This window comes from Haliotis rufescens, unplaced genomic scaffold (genome assembly GCF_023055435.1).
Source record: "Haliotis rufescens isolate VD_foot unplaced genomic scaffold, xgHalRufe1.0.p SCAF_19, whole genome shotgun sequence".
Classification (NCBI taxonomy): domain Eukaryota; kingdom Metazoa; phylum Mollusca; class Gastropoda; order Lepetellida; family Haliotidae; genus Haliotis; species Haliotis rufescens.
Genome location: NW_025963879.1, coordinates 1,427,331 through 1,444,410, shown reverse-complemented (window position 1 = coordinate 1,444,410; position 17,080 = coordinate 1,427,331). Strand labels below are relative to the sequence as shown.

The following is a 17,080-nucleotide window of genomic DNA, read 5'->3' as shown; positions in this document are numbered from 1 at the left end:
CCTGTATTCATTCTGCAAGAGGTCATCAAATGCACAAATTATATACTTTAATATATATTATCTAAATATTCTGATAAAAGAATGACATGGTCTCTTTAAAGTTGTTTTGGAAGTTAGTGCTGTTTAGCTTTGGAAATTTGTTTTAGTTAAAAAGGTCATTCCAAAGTCATTACAATATTAAACATAATTTTCTGCAAGTCCAGTTTGATATAGTATTTGAGGTAAAAAACTCTGCATTGAACAGCAGTTTTCCTGACACTTGGGGTTCTCTACTAATAGGGAAGGTATGTACAATATGAACAGCCATTATTAAAGTTTTTATAACATTATAGGGGGTGGGGAGTGACTTGGGATTTTGTGTGGAGAATATATATTTTTTCAGCTACCGCAGCTAAACAAGATTTTTTATTTTTAAAAATTAAAACTATGAGTCTAAGTAAAAAAACATAAACCACGTTGCAACAATATATGTTTTGTGGCAGACTAGCTTTTTTTCAAGCATTTTCAGAGACAATTTATGTTTTTGAAGTGTTCCAGGACCCCCTCGAGAATATATAACGGTTGATCCCTAATGCAATCTCTTTTGGGTGATTACAAGTTGTATTTGACATTGTATTACTTTGCAGTGGGTTATTGTAAAAGCAATGCAAATGTTATTCCGGAACAATCAATTGTATGAGGCAAACCCATTACCTGAGACCATCATTGTGAAACACCTAAACCAGATCAATGATCAGCTAATGGTGAACTGTTTATGTTGACATCTTTGTTTATCCATATAAATCACTGAATGTCAGCAGCTTGGCTGACTCACAGTAAACCATTGAAATGGGAGGCTTCTACACTTAATCACTCACCTCCCACCAGAAGACCTATTGTTAGATTGTTAATGTTTTCCTAGAGGCGTTTTGAAACCACTATGGTACAGTGTTCAAGTTGGGGTAGTTGACAAGCACCAAGGACATCCTCTTTGAAATATCATAAAGGCATTAATTATTGTTAAGTTTCATGGTTCTGTGATGTAGTAAGTGACATTGATATATTATTTTACTGAGTTTTCATATGCTGCTTTTAGCTACTCATGTTGCAATCATTGTTTCTGCTGATTGGTCTCAATGAAACCAGAGATGCAGAGTAGCTCTTTGATAACAACAACTGTTTCTAGCAATACATGCACAAGTTGTTGATTTTTAGGTCAACATTATGGCTTTTGGTAACACTGAATGAAAAATAGCAGATTGTTTTTACTGAATGTGTGAGAGAGTATTATGTTATACCAAGAAAGCCAAGTTTGGCTTCAGTGGTAAATATTCTTTGTACAGCCCCAGACGAATCCTGGTAACAAATATCCAAATTCTAGGGCTCAGATTTCACAATTCTGCGGTTATAACATAATCATTTCCCACTGAATAATTGATACAAACTCATTTTTTTACATTTTGACTTTTAAGACATAACATTATACAAATAAATATGCATAGTGCCACTTATGAACATTTATGTTTAGATGAAAACAGTTTATGTAGTCATCCCACAAGAACGTTTGAGAATTATTATTTCAAATGTTTTATTGTAGGATTCATATTTTGTATGTTTGAATCGCATGTTAAATGGTTGGTCACTGTGCAAAATTTTATTCCAAAAGCTTGATTGGTTGGTTGGTTGGTTGTTTTACACTGCACTCTGAAATATTCCTTCAATATGACAGCGGTCTGTATATAATCGAGTCTGGATTAATGTCCCGTAATTAATATCATGAGCATCGATCAAAAGCTTGAAAATAGTGACAAGTTGTGTATTGGTTGATAATAAAGAGAGGCAAATTCCATGTTTTTTCTGCTATTCTGCGGTAAGTAACGTTTACGGCAAATCTTTCCGATCACGGAATTGCAGAATCATGGTCTGCAAATTGTGATTGTTTACAGGTTGATATGCATTTTCTCATTTATATTTTTATTTGGTAGAGGATGTATCTTTTCATCAACATTATATGTACACGTAGTGTTTGATTTATTATTTAAACACAGGATCAAATGTTTAGGAACAAGTGCACTCGATATATTTATTTATCATTTATAATTTACCATTCATTGATACAATATATTGTTGAGAATGTTCATTGGCAGGCGTGTGTGATCATTCTGTCTAAGAGACTGTACTGTGTATTGCTGATCTGGGATCAATAAATCATTTAACTCTTTGTGTTCTTCATGAGTGAATATTTCTTCTACCTTGTATCGCTATTTTTATACTGAGACAATAACAACTGTGATACTACCAAAGAAGACCGGCAATGAGCTACTAAACACTGGAAATACCGACACACTTTATAGAGAAATATCCACACAAATTACGAACAAAGACACAATTCAACATTACGAAATGCCACGCCTGTCCGAAAATGAGCGTCTGCGTGCCATTGGTAGGCTTGAAGCAGGATCGAGTCAACGTGATGTTGCGAGACAATTTAACGTCCACAGAAACGCCATTTGGTGTTTATGGCAACGTTGGCAACAGACGAATGCAGTCAGAGACCATCCTCGGACTGGCAGGCCACCCGTAACCAATAATAGACAAGACAACTGGATTCGAACAACACACCTACGAAATCGATTCCAGCCAGCAACAGTGACTGCAAGAAGCAGCTCTGGCCTTCGACGAATATCTTCACAAACCGTACGTCGTCGCCTCAGATGTGCAGCTATCAGTAATACATATGAGAGCCTCTGTTGCACTTGATGTTGTTTTTCTGGCAAACATGCCCAGGACTAAACACAATTTAGGTGTTGCATTTGCAACGTGAATAACCATCCCAAGCCTATCCATATAAACCTAATTAAGTCAATCACTTATCTGTCATTTTCTTGTATCCTGTTCTGATTTAGAGAGACTGTTTGGTTTTCAAACTTCAGTGTTTGACAATATGGTCCTCAATCTTTTGCACTGAAAATTTTGCCTTTGTGAATACTTTAGCTTAAATAATTGACTGCCAAAGACAATACCATTATTCAGATTTGTAGAAACACTACTTTGTGTTCAATAATTATTCATTCAAAACGGCGGCGAGCAAAGCCACTGGATATATAATTCATTACGTCCCGGAAACTGATTCCCCTGAGACTTGCGATATTTGGTTAACGCCGCCATTGGCTACCAAAGGTGACCTTTCAAAATCCACCAAAAGCGATAACTTGATTTTACAAACGGAAATTAGCGGTTACTTTAGACTCGTATGTATAAAACAGGCAGGGGAAAGGTTAACGTTTCGTGTTGATCAGTGAATCAATCCTTTCCGAGCACAAACGCTCTGTGGCGTCGGTAGCATTTAGCATCAAGGCACATCAGCACTGGCATCAGAAGTTGTAGTATCAATGAAGACATGTTTAACTTCTTTGTGGGGCATTTAGAAGTTGGAGTACTCAGTAAGGATAAGATTTATGGATGAACAACTTCTTTATTACAATTAGGAGCGACCTTTCCGTGTAGGTTCTAACACCGTTATCTAGCAAGTTCCTTCTAAACGGTTGTTCATCTTCTTTATTACAATTAGGAGCGACGTTTCCGTGTAGGTTCTAACACCGTTATCTAGCATGTTTATTACAATTAGGAGCGACGTTTCGGTGTAGGTTCTAACACCGTTATCAAGCAACTTGCAACTTGCTTGATAACGGTGTTAGAACCTACACCGAAACGTCGCTCCTAATTGTAATAAAGAAGTTGTTCACCCATAAATCTTATCCTTTCTGAAGACATGTTTGTATTATTGATATCAAATTCTTTTATTACTTGATGCGACTTTCCGGTACATTTATCATCTACTTGACATAGGTACTAGTATCTCTACCACAATCTCATTAAAACTGCGATCTTTGACTGCGATACCTCTGTTCGTGAAGATCGGACGACACTTCCACAGCAGGTCGTTCGGAAACGTATATTGTATGATATATAAGTCAGTACACAAACCCTGCCTTCATAAATCAATAAATCAGAGGTGATCAGTTTGATCTAGATTCCCCTTCGGAGGCTATCCTTGCCCGACGTTTGCGTCACAAATGGACAAATGAACTCCGATATTGCCAGTGTTAAACCATTTCCACCAAGGTACGGCTACACACTGTGCAATCATGGGGTGAATGACGCGCACGCGCAGGTATTTGATTACACCACACCTATGATTTAGCATCTGTATTTTAGATATTTATTAATGCAACATGTACGTGAATAACAGTATATACAGTTCAATACATGAATGGTATCCAACAATTGATGCTCCTGGTTGAACAGTAGAACTGAAGGGAAAATACAATCACCCCCTTACTGGGGCTACGGGACCGACGAGTATCAAGTTTTTGGAAGAAAAAAACTATATAAGTATGATATGGGGAGGGGTGGGTGTGGCTGTTCTAAATACAATTTTACAATCCCACACATAAAATTCAAAATAATTTTTAATTTTTAATTTTCCTAGGGGTGTTGGGTAGTTTTTTGGGCGGCAGTTGCCAGGGCATCGTGTTTAATATATCGAGGAGCAATAACAGGTCACTGACGAATTTTCTAAATGCTTGGTGGCATATTAAAAGCCGGTCAAAGAAAGTGTACCCCCATGTTTCATGGTGGCTAAAATGAAACAAAGAAGAAACGTTTTTTGGATGGTGATTTATTTGATACGAATGTCAGATCTTACGTGTGCAGTGTCTCGGTGACTGTTTTTAGTAACGTTTCGATAACGTTTGTAATTGTTTGGTCAAATCCAATGTTCAAGTGGATACTTTATTTTGCCCGACAGTTTACTAAATAACGTATTTTGATGGTGAAACAAGTGGAATTGAATAAAATAAGGACCAGGGTTTGGTTGGGTACAGCTTAAAGAAACGACGTGTGGTGTTAGAGTATGTGAAGCTATCTCAGTGTTGCAAACATTTCTTCCATTTAAACAAACATTTCTTCAATTTAAACAAACATTTCTTCAATTTAATCCTGTTAAACTGATTAAAAGTGAGCGGATAAAACATTTAAGGAAGATAGCATTTTACTTCATTAACATCATAGCCGCCTCCGATGTTAAGTGGACAGGGCGTCTTTCTAGAGAGCGGAAGGTCGGTGGTGCGCTGTGGGGGATACAGTGTTTAGGGTGGGGGACTGGGATGGCAAAGTTAATAATGGTTTACATGATGTGTATGTGGTTTCTGGGTGGAACACACTCCCCCCCCCCCCCCCCCCCCCCCCCCCCCTCACACACACACACACACACACACACACACACACACACACACACACACATTTACACACTGAAGTGATAAATGGGCCAAATGGCCACCCCGCCCCACCTTCTTTTCTTTTCTTAGATTCCGGGATCCGTCCCTTTTGCGATCCACTTATTATCTTGCCTGGTGCAGACGGACTGACCGGATGTAAAACTGCCTGGTATCTCTAGCACTATAAATCTGGCAGAATTAAGAATGTCAGAATAGTACAAACGCGCGCGCACGCACAGACACACGCACGCACACACGTCGCTATATAACTGCAATAAACTTGACGTTAAACCCCATTTCACCTCATTCACAGCACACAGCTAGTTGCTACCAAAAGTGTATATCCCTTTACATATCAAAATACTTTCAACATAAACAAACAACACGTATGGTAATGAGTTGTTGAAAGCTTGCATGGGAGTTTTAACTTTTATCTGAAGCTGATTATCAAACAATACAGCACGGCAGTACAAGGGGACCAGCAGTCTGATAGTGACGTCTGCTTCACTGAAGCCACATCGAAAACACTCAGCAAGATGAATCACCGATACCATCACGTATGTTGTATTTATTCATTCATCAAAAATGTTCCACGGCAATTGTCGTAATCCAACTAATGGTTTGCTTTGTGTTGTCAAGGACTGTCAAGGCATCACTTAATCAGTGTTCGGCGTATGGTAAATGTTTCAATGGACGCCATCGTCAATACTTCACGATTCGTACGCACAACTACCCTCCATCACCCGTTTACACATACGGTCCATATGCGGTGTCGTAGTGGCGCATGTCTATTTCATCATCATCATCATCATACTACTACTGATACTAATAATAATAGATAAAGTTTATATAGCGTCAATGTCCAGATTGGATCTGCTTTAAGGCGCTTTTGCACGAGTCGTATGGTCAAAGAGAGCCTTCACTGAGAGTTGTATAGGCGGATTGGAACAAATAGGTTTTTATCAGTCCCTTAAATTGGTTGATATGTTTGGCACTTTTGATGTTGAGGGGAATATTGTTCCAAAGTTTTAAGAAGGTCGTTGTTAAGTAGCGTCACCATGTGACCTAGTCCTGTTGCCAGACCCGAGTGGTCTTAAGTCAGTTAATGAACTGAAGCCGTGTATATGTTACATATAAATATATATACATATATATTGACTGATTCACTCAGACAATGTTCATATTGGCTGAATATTTTAATCAATATACATATTGCCTGAAATATGAGGCTGGATTTTAGTCACATTGACTGAAATGAATTAGACTCCTTAATTTTAATTTCGGATCTATTTGGATTTATTTTTATATTGGAGCAATGTGTATTTTTTGTTTGTTTGTTGTTTCAACGCCACACTCACCAATATTCCAGCTATATGACGGAAGTCTGTAAATAATGCAGTCTGGACCAGACAATCCAGTGATTGACATCATGAGCATCGATCCACGCAATTGGGATACGATGACATGCATCAACCAAGTCAGCGAGTCTGACCACCGATCCCGTTAGTCGCCTCTTACAACAAGCATAGTCACCTTTTACGGCAAGCATGGGTTGCTGAAGATCTATTCTACCCCGGATCTTCGCGGGTCTTACCTATGTCTTCACACGTGGTGGAGGAACGTAGCGTGTACAGACACTCGAAGTCCTGACGATTTATAAACGCCTGGGCGAACGTTAAATGGGTTTGTTTGCGTGTTGTTTAGCGCCGCACTCAGCAATATTCCAGCTATATGACAGCGGTCAGTAAATAATCGAGTCTGGGCAAAACAATCTTGTGGTTGTTATCATGAGCATCGGTCTGTGCAATAACGATACGAGGACATGCATCAACGAAGCGAGCCTGACCACCCGATCCCGTTAGTCGCCTCTTATGACAATATGGGTTGCCGAAGCCCAATTCTAATCCAGGTCTTCACGGGTGTTCAAATGGAAATAAAATGATGATGTCAAATATGTTCAAGGTTTATCGTTTTAAGGAGAGTATAGTTTTATCAGTGCCATTATCAATTTAGGCGGTGAATATAATTGATAATAAGGAATTATTATAACTTTTTATCTGTTCCCATACATCTTTTAACACATCGAAAAGAGACATTTGAAACGAAAATGAGAAAAAGCCTCTTTAAAGACAACAACACATCCTTGAATAAAGTGAGTGAGTGAGTGAGTTTGGTTTAACGCTGCTTTAACGCCGCTTGTTGTGGGAGTTAACCCAAATTGTACAGGTCTTAGACGTTTACCACTTTGGTGAGACCAGCGAGCACGATATGGTGATGACAAACCTAGAAAAATAATTGGGACGGACCGGGATTCGAACCGACAATCTTAGGTTTCTGGCGTGCCCAAAGGACGCAACTATGCACAGCGAATCGCCGTGCCTTAGACGACTGGACCATCCGTGCCCACTACATGGATTTACGGTACGCTGGTTGTGTTTGTCTGGGGAATCTTCTTGGTCTGTTAGCCCTACACTGGATGTATGGCACAAGTGTAATGAACCGCGTCCTCACTGGAAACTCCGTCGCCCACTGTACGTCTGTGAGTCATCCCTGTGTTAAGTCGTCTGTTAATACTTCAACTACACTTTCTGGCGTTGTTCTCGTGGGGAATACACTTCACTCCGTAACACACACTCCGTCGATTGCGGCACAGTCGCTGGTTAACTCTGGCAACGTGTGACGAAGTTCTCTGACAGTGAACTCCCCAAAGTTGTTTGTGAATATTCTGTTTGGAAATTGTTACATGCATGGGTTGTCACGTGGTAAATGTGTCTGACTCACGGCGGTGCCTGTTGCGTCAGGTAGCTAGGTCTTTACTTTGTCTCTGGCCGTTTGAAATTTGTCCACAAACATGGCCACACTGGAGAACAAGACGTCGGACGTCCGGTTGGAAGCTTCGCCATAATATGCCTGAAAATACGCCATAGTAGTTAGTGTATGTTTTTTGTTTGTTTGTTGTTTAATTCCCACTGAGCAATATTCCAGCTATATGACGGCGGTCTGTAAATAATGGGGCCTGGACCAGAAAATCCAGTGATTAATATCATGAGCATCGATCCACGCAATTGGGGTACGATGACATGCATCAACCAAGTCAGCGAGCCTGACCATCCGATCCCATTAGTCACCTCTTACAACAAGCATGGGTTGCTGAAGACCTATTCTAGCCCTGATCTACGCGGGTTAGTTTTTGTAGATAAAAGAACTAGCCAATAACCCCAAACCTGTGCTATTGTGATATTTATGTTTTTTATTTACTTTGGTACGTTTTTGAATGCACTCTTTAAAAATAGTCTTTAAGGGAAAGTAAAGTGGAAACATTGATTGCGATGGTGTTGCGAATATCAATTTCCCTATTCAGTAGTATTCAAAATCATGGGAAGTTAAAACACCCACAAAACAAACATTGTTGTGTTCAAGGAAAGTTGGCGAGTGAAGTGGTCCTATGATGAAACAAGGGTTGGTGTCGTTGATAGCTTTACACATCTGGGAATTATGTTTACTTTTAATACAATGTTTACTATTGCTGAAAAGTATGTTTAGTTATAATAATAAGTTATTATTGCTGAAAAGTAGTTATCTGAACAAGGTCTAAGGCAACATTTGCGACATATAACACTACCAAGTCTCTTTGTCTCAATACCGAGACACTACTGTCATTGTCCCACAGTTACACTGGTAGTGTTTTATGTTACCCATCAGCTAACTTGGCCTACAGCAAGGGACTGTTCCATAGTTACACTGGTAGTGTTTTATGTTACCCATCAGCTAACTTGGCCTACAGCAAGGGACTGTTCCACAGTTACACTGGTAGTGTTTTATGTTACCCATCAGCTAACTTGGCCTACAGCAAGGGATTGTCCCATAGTTACACTGGTAGTGTTTTATGTTACCCATCAGCTAACTTGGCCTACAGCAAGGGACTGTCCCACAGTTACACTGGTAGTGTTTTATGTTACCCATCAGCTTACTTGGCCTACAGCAAGGGATTGTCCCATAGTTACACTGGTAGTGTTTTATGTTACCCATCAGCTAACTTGGCCTACAGCAAGGGACTGTTCCACAGTTACACTGGTAGTGTTTTATGTTACCCATCAGCTAACTTGGCCTACAGCAAGGGACTGTCCCACAGTTACACTGGTAGTGTTTTATGTTACCCATCAGCTAACTTGGCCTACAGCAAGGGACTGTCCCACAGTTACACTGGTAGTGTTTTATGTTACCCATCAGCTAACTTGGCCTACAGCAAGGGACAGTCCCACAGTTACACTGGTAGTGTTTTATGTTACCCATCAGCTAACTTGGCCTACAGCAAGGGACTGTTCCACAGTTACACTGGTAGTGTTCTATGTAACCCATCAGCTAACTTGGCCTACAGCAAGGGACTGTTCCACAGTTACACTGGTAGTGTTTTATGTTACCCATCAGCTAACTTGGCCTACAGCAAGGGACTGTCCCATAGTTACACTGGTAGTGTTTTATGTTACCCATCAGCTAACTTGGCCTACAGCAAGGGACTGTTCCACAGTTACACTGGTAGTGTTTTAAGTTACCCATCAGCTAACTTGGCCTACAGCAAGGGACTGTTCCACAGTTACACTGGTAGTGTTTTATGTTACCCATCAGCTAACTTGGCCTACAGCAAGGGATTGTCCCATAGTTACACTGGTAGTGTTTTATGTTACCCATCAGCTAACTTGGCCTACAGCAAGGGATTGTCCCATAGTTACACTGGTAGTGTTTTATGTTACCCATCAGCTAACTTGGCCTACAGCAAGGGATTGTCCCATAGTTACACTGGTAGTGTTTTATGTTACCCATCAGCTAACTTGGCCTACAGCAAGGGACTGTTCCACAGTTACACTGGTAGTGTTTTATGTTACCCATCAGCTAACTTGGCCTACAGCAAGGGATTGTCCCATAGTTACACTGGTAGTGTTTAATGTTACCCATCAGCTAACTTTGCCTACAGCAAGGGACTGTTCCACAGTGACACTGGTAGTGTTTTATGTTACCCATCAGCTAACTTGGCCTACAGCAAGGGATTGTCCCATAGTTACACTGGTAGTGTTTTATGTTACCCATCAGCTAACTTGGCCTACAGCAAGGGACTGTCCCACAGTTACACTGGTAGTGTTTTATGTTACCCATCAGCTAACTTGGCCTACAGCAAGGGACTGTTCCACAGTGACACTGGTAGTGTTTTATGTTACCCATCAGCTAACTTGGCCTACAGCAAGGGACTGTCCCACAGTTACACTGGTAGTGTTTTATGTTACCCATCAGCTAACTTGGCCTACAGCAAAGGATTGTCCCATAGTTACACTGGTAGTGTTTTATGTTACCCATCAGCTAACTTGGCCTACAGCAAGGGACTGTTCCACAGTTACACTGGTAGTGTTTTATGTTACCCATCAGCCAACTTGGCCTACAGCAAGGGACTGTTCCACAGTTACACTGGTAGTGTTTTATGTTACCCATCAGCTAACTTGGCCTACAGCAAGAGACTGTCCCATAGTTACACTGGTAGTGTTTTATGTTACCCATCAGCTAACTTGGCCTACAGCAAGGGACTGTTCCACAGTTACACTGGTAGTGTTTTATGTTACCCATCAGCTAACTTGGCCTACAGCAAGGGATTGTCCCATAGTTACACTGGTAGTGTTTTATGTTACCCATCAGCTAACTTGGCCTACAGCAAGGGACTGTCCCACAGTTACACTGGTAGTGTTTTATGTTACCCATCAGCTAACTTGGCCTACAGCAAGGGATTGTCCCACAGTTACACTGGTAGTGTTTTACGTTACCCATCAGCTAACTTGGCCTACAGCAAGGGACTGTTCCACAGTTACACTGGTAGTGTTTTATGTTACCCATCAGCTAACTTGGCCTACAGCAAGGGACTGTTCCACAGTTACACTGGTAGTGTTTTATGTTACCCATCAGCTAACTTGGCCTACAGCAAGGGACTGTTCCACAGTTACACTGGTAGTGTTTTATGTTACCCATCAGCTAACTTGGCCTACAGCAAGGGATTGTCCCATAGTTACACTGGTAGTGTTTTATGTTACCCATCAGCTAACTTGGCCTACAGCAAGGGACTGTTCCACAGTTACACTGGTAGTGTTTTATGTTACCCATCAGCTAACTTGGCCTACAGCAAGAGAGATGATGTAGAACGATTACAATGTTGTTTTCTGTATCTGATTATTAGGTGTTAAAAGTTTTTCATGCATGCTAGGCTAGGTCGCTGCCTATTACAATATAAAAGAATGTACAATATTATTAAACATTGGAGCAACGTGTTAGTAACTGGTAAGTGTATCCTACGTGGCGGCGATGGATGTCCATAGGATGATGGTGAATCCCGTGACGTAAAGAGCCGGGCATATCGGTTATGGTGAAATGTGGTGTCATCAAGAATTGGACATTGGTCATTTACCCTTAATGAAACTGAGAATTATACATCATGCCTTTCAGTTTATTCGAAGTCAACTGACAAGTTCTTCCAAATGTATAATTTAAAAAATATAAAAATTGTTGATATTTATACTTTATCCCTTCTGCACACATAACATATTTTTGTTCACACATTTTGGCCTAACAACTATAAGGTATTAGCGTATTGATGTTCAAGACAGAAACTGCACAACGTGTCCCAGTGATATGGAAGAAGAATTAAGTGTCCACTTTACGCAGGTGTAGGAATATGTGCACCAAACAATACTGTTGGAACAACCCTTTAGTCTTTAAAGACCTGACATGTTAAGAAAGTTTAGTATAAGCCTTTGCTGTTCAAACTCCTTATATCTTCATCACTGTCATGAAGACGATGTCTACCGTGTCAGGGGTTACCCCCAACGATTGTTACTAACCACCGATAGTCTTTAATGCTTAAGGGTTAATATAGAACTGAGAACTGAGAAGACAAATGAAGGCATCTGCTATGCTGTTACTAATTCATAGCATAAGTTGTGGACACGGTTATCAAACGGATGAGCAGACAGAAGAGCCCAGTGAAGCGATTAAAATTTCCGAGGTGGGAGCGGGCAGACTAGGCGCCGACAGATCGTTGAAATTGTGCAGCGCTACAAACACCGGAAACCGTTTTAATCCAAGTTGCGGATATTTTCGTTTGGGCGACAATTTTTTTAATCATCTGCTACCGTTTTTCAAATTTAATTTTGGATAGGCATTTGTGATTAAGGAGTCCCTAAAGTATTACAATCTGCAAAGTTTCTATATTGTGTTTACTTGCCCTTTAAACAAAGTTAAATGTATAAATCGAAATAAAATTGAATGTGTAAACTGTTCTCTCACGATTTGCACGTGTTCTCGATTCCAGAACAGTTGGATGCAACGCAACATTTTGATCGCCAGTCTTCAACTGATCATGGGTTTTAGCAGTTTTGTATTTTAACTCTGCAACCAAATTAATGTGTGTCTCCATGCTTCTTGTTCAGTTAATCCCTGTTGACAGGCGTTCTGCTGATACACTAGTGTGAAATGTGAAATATGTAGTCAGCTGCAAATGTATTCTCCGATCACTTTGATTAGCTCATAAACTCTCTTCTTTGAAAGCGCTTAATTTCGCACAGATGCAAATTTCAATCTTAGAAAACAAATTTCTGCATAAACAAAATTACAAAAGCTATTTCAAAACGAATGCCATGTATTAAGATGACATCAACATACTACATGTCCTGTCTAAGATATGAAAATTACTGGTGCTAACTCACGAGTCACAACTGGTTACCGTTAGAATTTGGCTTAAGACAAACAAATCTTCTTGAACACAGTCACGTTATCGTTTGTGGTTAATTTTGAATCTATAAACTATTGTAGCAAGATGGCCGTCCATACGTATTTAGAATCTACTTAAATGAGATGTCCATTAGACATTCCACTGACCCTCCATCAACAAAATATATGGGCCCACCCAGGTGACAGTAAAAAAATATGCACCCACCACTGGTCACAAATATTTTTTTAGGGGGTGTCCCCCGGGTCTCAACACGTTCCGACGCCACTGTTACATTCCCAGTATGAGAACAACAGTGGGCCGATTGTACACTAATCAATATGCCTGTCATTACCGTGCATATGGAGCATATCGCATACCTATCCTAAAACGACCACAAAAAGTATACACATTGAAACAAAAGACATTTGTCTTACCAAAATGGAGCGAAATTTTTTCCCGAGGTTTGCACACGTGGAGTCCATCTTCTGTATCTTTCTCTCGTACTCCGTGATGAGATTCTGAAGTGGGTGAAATAATACATAGTAACGTAACAACAGGGGGGGGGGGGGGGGGGGGGGGGGGGGGGGGGATATGTACAAGACTGACAGGACCCAAGATTTTCATTTCTGAGATTACAGACAGGAAATGGTGATTTGAATTTTGCAGGAAACGGTGATTTGAATACTCCCGAAAACTGAAAAATTCCACGCCGTACGATGCTACACAATCAGCCAGGTCACACATTCTGACCGCCCCATCTTACGTCTCCATTTACGGGAAAATTGGGATACTTTCAGAGGACACATGATGTCGAAGTTTACCAACGGATCCAAATGCACCGTTTGAAAATGCATCATTGGACTCCTAAAACTATCAATACCATAGGATGGGTTTGTCAGCGATATTCCAGCTATATTGACCTGTTGACATACGAGACATACCAGACAACCCAGCTGGATATGTTGATGAACACCGGACGCCGTCGAGGTACGTTGACAAGCACCCAGCCAAGCCTCAGGACACCTGACCCATGTAAATCGCCACTTACGACAAGTAACGGAGTTCTCGGAATCTGTCACAACCCGCATCCCCACTAGGGTGATAACAAGAACTTTGTATGATCATTTTTATAACTTCAGTGAAAGTAGTCTTATCAGTCGGATGTTTCGAACATCGAGCTAAACCGTGCTTCACGTAAATGCCGGATCATATCTTATTTTAGTGCTCCCTGACAGTTCCTACGTGAGTATGGTTTTACGCCGCTTTTAGCAATATTCCAGCAATATCAAAGCGGGGAAATAGGTTTCACACATGTGGAGAATCGAACCCGGGTCTTGGGTGTGACGAGTGAACGCTTCAACCACTAGACTACCCCTCCTACGTAAGACGATGTCTTGTCACCTGAACATCGGACATATGCTTCTTCTCCTGCTTGCTCGGGGAGGACAGTGTGTTCCGTAACGCCTTCAGGTTCCTCTTGATCTTGTTGATGCCGTTCTTCAGCACTGTGTAAAACAATAACAGAATGTACAATCTACCTGACAGTGAGCCAGTTACATTCTCGGCGTTTTCAACATCATTCTGATTATATACTACTCCAAAAGAGGTTAAGGGACACCCGATTCTTTCATTTTACTATAGTTAAGCTGTCACGGCATGGCAGATTAACCAATAGTCATATGAAAGAGTCGGGTGTTCCTTTTCTATTTTGGGGTAGTATATTGACATGTCATGTTAACCTGGGTAGAAAGAATAAAGTGATGCAGTTTACCACTTTGGCGAAACCCATGAGCTCGACAATGGTGCTGATAGATTCGGACCGGGATTCGAACCCTCGGCCACATCCTGGCATGATTATGGGACGATGCGAAGTCTGGGGGCTTCCACCACTGGACCACTTGTGTCCTTACATTGTGTATTAAGCCGAAGTTTGAACAGTATTTCAATCATATCACGGCGTGTCAGATTGACGAGGGAGGAAAGCGCGAAGTGATGCAGGTCTTAGACATTTATCACTTTGGCGAAACCCAAGAGCACAAGTATCATCGAACCCAGAAACATGGCGAACCTGAGGTTCGAACCCTCATGCATAGGTTACTGGCACACCCAAGGGACGCAACTCTGCACAGCGAATTGTGGCCCCTTCGACGACTGGGCCATATCTATCTGTAATATATTGATCATGGTTTATTGAGTGGGTGAAAGTTGTTTAAGAAATATTCCAGCTTAATGTCGGCCTGTAAAATAATCGACTGATAAACCGGTTGTGTGTAAATAATCGAGTCTGGATCAGACAATCCAGTGATTGATATCATGTGCATCGATCCACACAATTGGGATACGATGACATGCATCAACCAAGTCAGCGAGCCTGACCACCCGATCCCGTTAGTGGCTTCTTACCACAAGCATAGTATTCTGTTATGGAAAGCAAGGGTTGCTAACGACCTATTCTACCCCGGATCTTCACGGGTAACAAGCCAGTGACTGGAATCATGAGTAAAGGCCCGCGTCTGTACACGCAATCAGCCAAGTATTTTAGACGTCTCTTTACAGCAAAAAGTACTAGCGACCGATATTAACCGTGATCCCAACCTGTTGTGTTTTAAAACATTCATGTCTTCGTTATGGCGTGACCAATCCCACCAATCATGTAGGGATCGAATTCTCTCTCACCTTCAACTTCTGCGCCGACAGCCTTAATTGACAGATCTGCGCACTTCTGCACGTGCTTCATACCGGAAGTCCAGTCTAACAGTGGTGGATTGGTCAGTCTGATCTGCTCCACCAGGAAGTTGAGTAAGGTGTAGTGAGGGTTGCGTCCCTTGATATCCAGCACCTGAAGCGACAGATAAGATGACATTCACAGGACACCTTGTAGTGTTCTCATAGGGGAAGGGTCGGGTGGGTGTGGGGTAGTCCCCAAAGGCTCCTTTGATATGATCCCTGATTGGCACTGATTATGTTTCTATGATTTGTAGCACAATACCCGTGCGTAAGGTTTCAGCAATGTGGTAAACGACCTTCATCACTTTGGTTAGGTGAGGTGAGATGGGGTTTAACATCGTGTGTGTGTGTGTGTGTGTGTGTGTGTGTGTGTGTGTGTGTGTGTGTGTGTGTGTGTGTGTGTGTGTGTGTGTGTGTGTGTGTGTGTGTGTGGCTGCTTGTACTTGTCCGGACTGATGCCGATTTATAGTGCTAGCTCACTGAGATACCATGCCGCAGTTTAACATGAATACCCCACTCAGACACAGTATACTGACTCCGAGCCGACCAGTCCTGTTTTAGCCCCTTTATGCCGAGCGCCAGACAAGGTAACAACAAGTACCATCTTTTAACGTCTTTTGGTATGACGCGGTCGGGGATCAAACCCCGGACCTTCCGCTCTCCGGGCGGACGCTCTACCACTAGACCACGGAATGAGAGCAATTATATATAAAAAATAACCTGAAGCCGGAAGTACGGAATATCTGTGTCCCTCGTGAATGAACGCTGTAGGTCCCTCGTCAAAGGTTCTCGGCTTACACCATTCCTTGCTAGGGGCAGGTAATCCGTACTTCCGCCGAGCTCGTTGGTTATTCGCTAATCACCAATTCTTGATAATATGTTCACAATAAAATTCTGTTGCTGCAATCATTTACTAGGTTCAACAATCATTATAATGTATTTGATCAGTGTTCTTTTTTAAATCTCATTGTTTACATATGTTCAATTGAAGAACCATTTTCAGGTTACAGAGAGGGCCGAGTCAAGCCTGTGTGGTGCGGGGGCCTCACCTTGTCGATGGAGGTTATCTGGAAGCCGTGTGCACCGATCCCCGATGTCCACTTGGCGTTCATGTAGTTGCCGATAGCCAGGACGTACTCGAGGACAGCGGTCAGCGTGGTGTTGGCGGTCAGTTCCTCACACGCCACGCCCAGCAGGCTCACCTCCTGGGGGGTGGAACATTTACCTCACTAAAATACTGACCAATTAATGTTGTGTGAATGTATGTGCGTGCGTGTGTGTGTGTGTGCGTGCGTGCGTGCGTGCGTGCGTGCGTGTGTGCGTGCGTGCGTGCGTGCGTGCGTGCGTGTGT

The 17,080-nt window shown here is 41.7% G+C and overlaps 1 protein-coding gene across 2 annotated transcripts in view; it reads right to left on the bottom strand.

Moving 5' to 3' along the window:
- Positions 1-7,205: 7,205 nt before the first annotated feature.
- Positions 7,206-17,080, bottom strand: part of LOC124113014 (formin-like protein 3) — a 43,421-nt gene continuing 33,546 nt past the window's right edge. For both annotated transcript variants that reach the window (XM_046473247.2, XM_046473246.2), the window contains exons 15-19: positions 16,779-16,934; positions 15,679-15,841; positions 14,404-14,507; positions 13,437-13,520; positions 7,206-8,168 (exon numbers count right to left, since the gene is read on the bottom strand). In XM_046473247.2, the coding sequence (XP_046329203.2) occupies positions 8,064-8,168; positions 13,437-13,520; positions 14,404-14,507; positions 15,679-15,841; positions 16,779-16,934 (612 nt within the window). In that variant the 3' untranslated portion in view covers positions 7,206-8,063. The remainder of the gene's footprint in view (positions 8,169-13,436; positions 13,521-14,403; positions 14,508-15,678; positions 15,842-16,778; positions 16,935-17,080) is intronic.